The 3,020-nt window shown below is 46.1% G+C and overlaps 1 protein-coding gene across 1 annotated transcript; it reads right to left on the reverse strand.

The window, feature by feature from the left end:
- Nucleotides 1-554: 554 nt before the first annotated feature.
- LOC120560110 (cell wall protein RBR3-like) lies at nucleotides 555-2,791 on the reverse strand. The gene is made up of 2 exons (XM_039802284.1): nucleotides 2,773-2,791; nucleotides 555-1,795 (listed from the first exon to the last, which is right to left on the reverse strand). Exon 2 carries the CDS (start codon nucleotides 1,753-1,755, stop codon nucleotides 577-579), a length of 1,179 nt encoding a protein of 392 aa, XP_039658218.1. The 5' UTR covers nucleotides 1,756-1,795; nucleotides 2,773-2,791; the 3' UTR covers nucleotides 555-576.
- Between the last annotated feature and the right edge of the window lie 229 nt (nucleotides 2,792-3,020).

A 3,020-nucleotide genomic window follows, 5' to 3' on the forward strand; every position in this document is an offset into this window, starting at 1 on the left:
AGATAGCTAAATGGCTATTAGGCCTTCTTTCTTGCTGCCTCCTTGTGGTAAAGGGCTCGTCGTCTTCAGAAGACGAAGATGTAGAGGAAGGGCTGTCACCACTTCGTCCGTCCTGTCTCAAGGTGTTTGAAGGGTTCAAATCTCCACGAAACAAAGGTCTCTCACCCCTTCGTACGTGCTCCCACCAGATGGTAGGCTGGTCAATGTCAATGCAGGGCAAATGGTTCTTACCAATTCCTCCATTCTGCCTAAAGGTGGTAGGAAGGTTGATGTCTACGAAGGACAAAGGACTTCGTTGTTGCTGCCTCCTTGTGGTAGAAGGCTCGTCGTCTTCAGAAGATGACGACAAAGTGCTCTCAGCCCTTCGTGCTTGCTGCCGCCTCCGAGTAGTAGGCTGACTGTCTTCAGAGGATGAAGAGGAAGGGCTCTCAAACCTTCGTACTCGCTGCCTGGTGGTAGAAGGCTCATCCTCTTCAGAAGAGGAAGACAAAGAGCTCTCTCTCCTTTGCCTGCTCTCCTTCATGACGGTAGAAGGTTTGGTGCCCACGATGAACAAAGAGCTCACGTCCCTTCGTACTAGCAGCCTGGTGGCACAACGCTGGTCATCTTCAGAAGATGACGACGAAGGGCTCTCACCCCTCCATGCTTGCTGCCGCCTCCGAGTAGTAGGCTGCTTGTCTTCAGAGGATGAAGAGGAAGGGCTCTCAAACCTTCTACTCGCTGCCTGGTGGTAGAAGGCTCATCCTCTTCAGAAGAGGAAGACAAAGAGCTCACATCCCTTCGCACTTGCTGCCTGGTGGTGGAGCGCTGGTCATCTTCAGAAGATGACGACGAAGGGCTCTCACCCCTCCATGCTTGCTGCCGCCTCCGAGTAGTAGGCTGCTTGTCTTCAGAGGAAGAAGAGGACGGGCTCTCAAACCTTCGTACTAGCAGCCTGGTGGTACAACGCTGGTCATCTTCAGAAGATGACGAAGAAGGGCTCTCACCCCTCCATGCTTGCTGCCGCCTCCGAGTAGTAGGCTGACTGTCTTCAGAGGATGAAGAGGAAGGGCTCTCAAACCTTCGTACTCGCTGCCTGGTGGTAGAAGTCTCATCCTCTTCAGAAGAGGAAGACAAAGAGCTCTCTCTCCTTTGCCTGCTCTCCTTCGTGACGGTAGAAGGTTTGGTGCCCACGATGAACAAAGAGCTCACGTCCCTTCGTACTAGCAGCCTGGTGGCACAACGCTGGTCATCTTCAGAAGATGACGACGAAGGGCTCTCACCCCTCCATGCTTGCTGCTGCTTTGCAGTAGTAGGCTGACTGTCTTCAGAGGATGAAGAGGAAGGGCTCTCACCCCTTCGTACTCGCTGCCTGATGGTAGAAGGCTCATCCTCTTCAGAAGAGGAAGACAAAGAGCTCTCGCCCCTTTGCCTGCTCTCCTTCATGTTGATAGAAGGGTTGGTGCCCACGATGAACAATGAGCTCACATCCCTTCGTTCTTGCTGCCTGGTGGTAGAGGGCTTGTGTTCTGCACAAGACAAAGGGCCCTCACCCCTTTCTCTGTGCTCCTTCACGATGGTAGAAGGGTTGGTGTCTCCACTAGACGAAGGTCTCTCACCCCTTCGTCCGTGCTCCCTCAAGATGGTGGGAGGGTTGAGGTCTTCAGGAGAGGAAGGTCTCTCACTCCTTCGTTTGGACTTCTTCGAAGAAGAGTCCATATCTCCTGAAGACCAAGGTCTTGTAAAGAATTTTAGTCCAAAAATGGATCTAAACATCTTCTCGATTATCTCTTGTTTGTATACTGGCGTTGTCAAACTGCAAGTACAAACACACAAACACACACAGCAATTACTTCACTGATAATCACATTATTGTTTCAAGCAGCACACTAAGCAAGTTATTACACTTAACTAAACCTTCTAACTGAACTTAAATAAACTGAGAAATATTTCTCTGGTCACACATCATTATTGTACTGTGCTTGATAAAAAAGAAAATGCATAAGGTCTTCCACAAATATCACTTAGAATAATAATAATTATTATTATTATACTTATATTATTTAGACTTTAGACTACAGTATAATGTACTTTCAAATAAATCAATCAAGTATTAATGTATGTCAGACACATAAACAGTACATATATCCATTGACATACTATAGCTGCAACTAGTAGGCTACAGCAGTGACAGACTGGGATCAAAAAACGGCCTTTGGCATTTGCAACACACAGGCCCTATTTTCAAACCACACCAACCCATAGAAATAAAATCGATAGAAAGGCCATTTCCATTCAAATCAACGTAGCAGAAAGGTGAACTGTTGCCATGTTAACATATAAACTTCAACAAACCGTGGAGTAGTAACGTTACGAGGCAGAGAGCCAGCCGCTAAATGAGTCAAATTAACTTCATGCCATTTTATTTCTATGTACCAACATCACACAAATGTCATAACACATACAAAAAACCTATAAAAAGCAAAAATGTGCCGACAACAGTTTAACATCTTAAAGCATCTGCAGACCACTAGGTGGCGGTGCTACGACATGATACGCTCCACTAAAGGCACAGCCAGCACAAATACAACGGCTCGACGTTAGCACAGTAGCTAGCTAGCTAACACAACAGCTCCACCAAAACACAGAAAGAGCAATGCACGGCTACAGTTCAAATTACAACAGTTTCACCAAAATATGCAGCTGCTAACGTTAATATTAGCTGAAGCAACACACTCTTTTTGTGTGGAAAATAAATCAATTAATTTAGCATATTTTTCACCAGAAGCTAACCATGCTATCTTTGTTTTCTCTCTCTCCCCGTTGGTCGTTTCGTGCCGCGATACATTTTCTTTTATCTTGGTGGTGGTCAGTGATAATGGATTCGGCGCTAAAAAAAAACATTTTGAAACTATCATAGCTCTCCACATTCATGAGTACATGGTACTGTAAACATTTCCATGGCAACAGCGACTTGGACCAAACAATGACGTCGTTGCAACGCTTATGATTGTGGTTAGTGTAGTTTGTCTACATACGAT

The sequence above is a fragment of the Perca fluviatilis genome, chromosome 6 (assembly GCF_010015445.1).
Source record: "Perca fluviatilis chromosome 6, GENO_Pfluv_1.0, whole genome shotgun sequence".
NCBI classification, from domain to species: Eukaryota; Metazoa; Chordata; class Actinopteri; order Perciformes; family Percidae; genus Perca; species Perca fluviatilis.

What these genes read in the sequence shown, in the direction of transcription:
- LOC120560110 (XM_039802284.1), bottom strand. Translation starts at nt 1,755, where the DNA reads ATGTTTAGATCCATTTTTGGACTAAAATTCTTTACAAGACCTTGGTCT.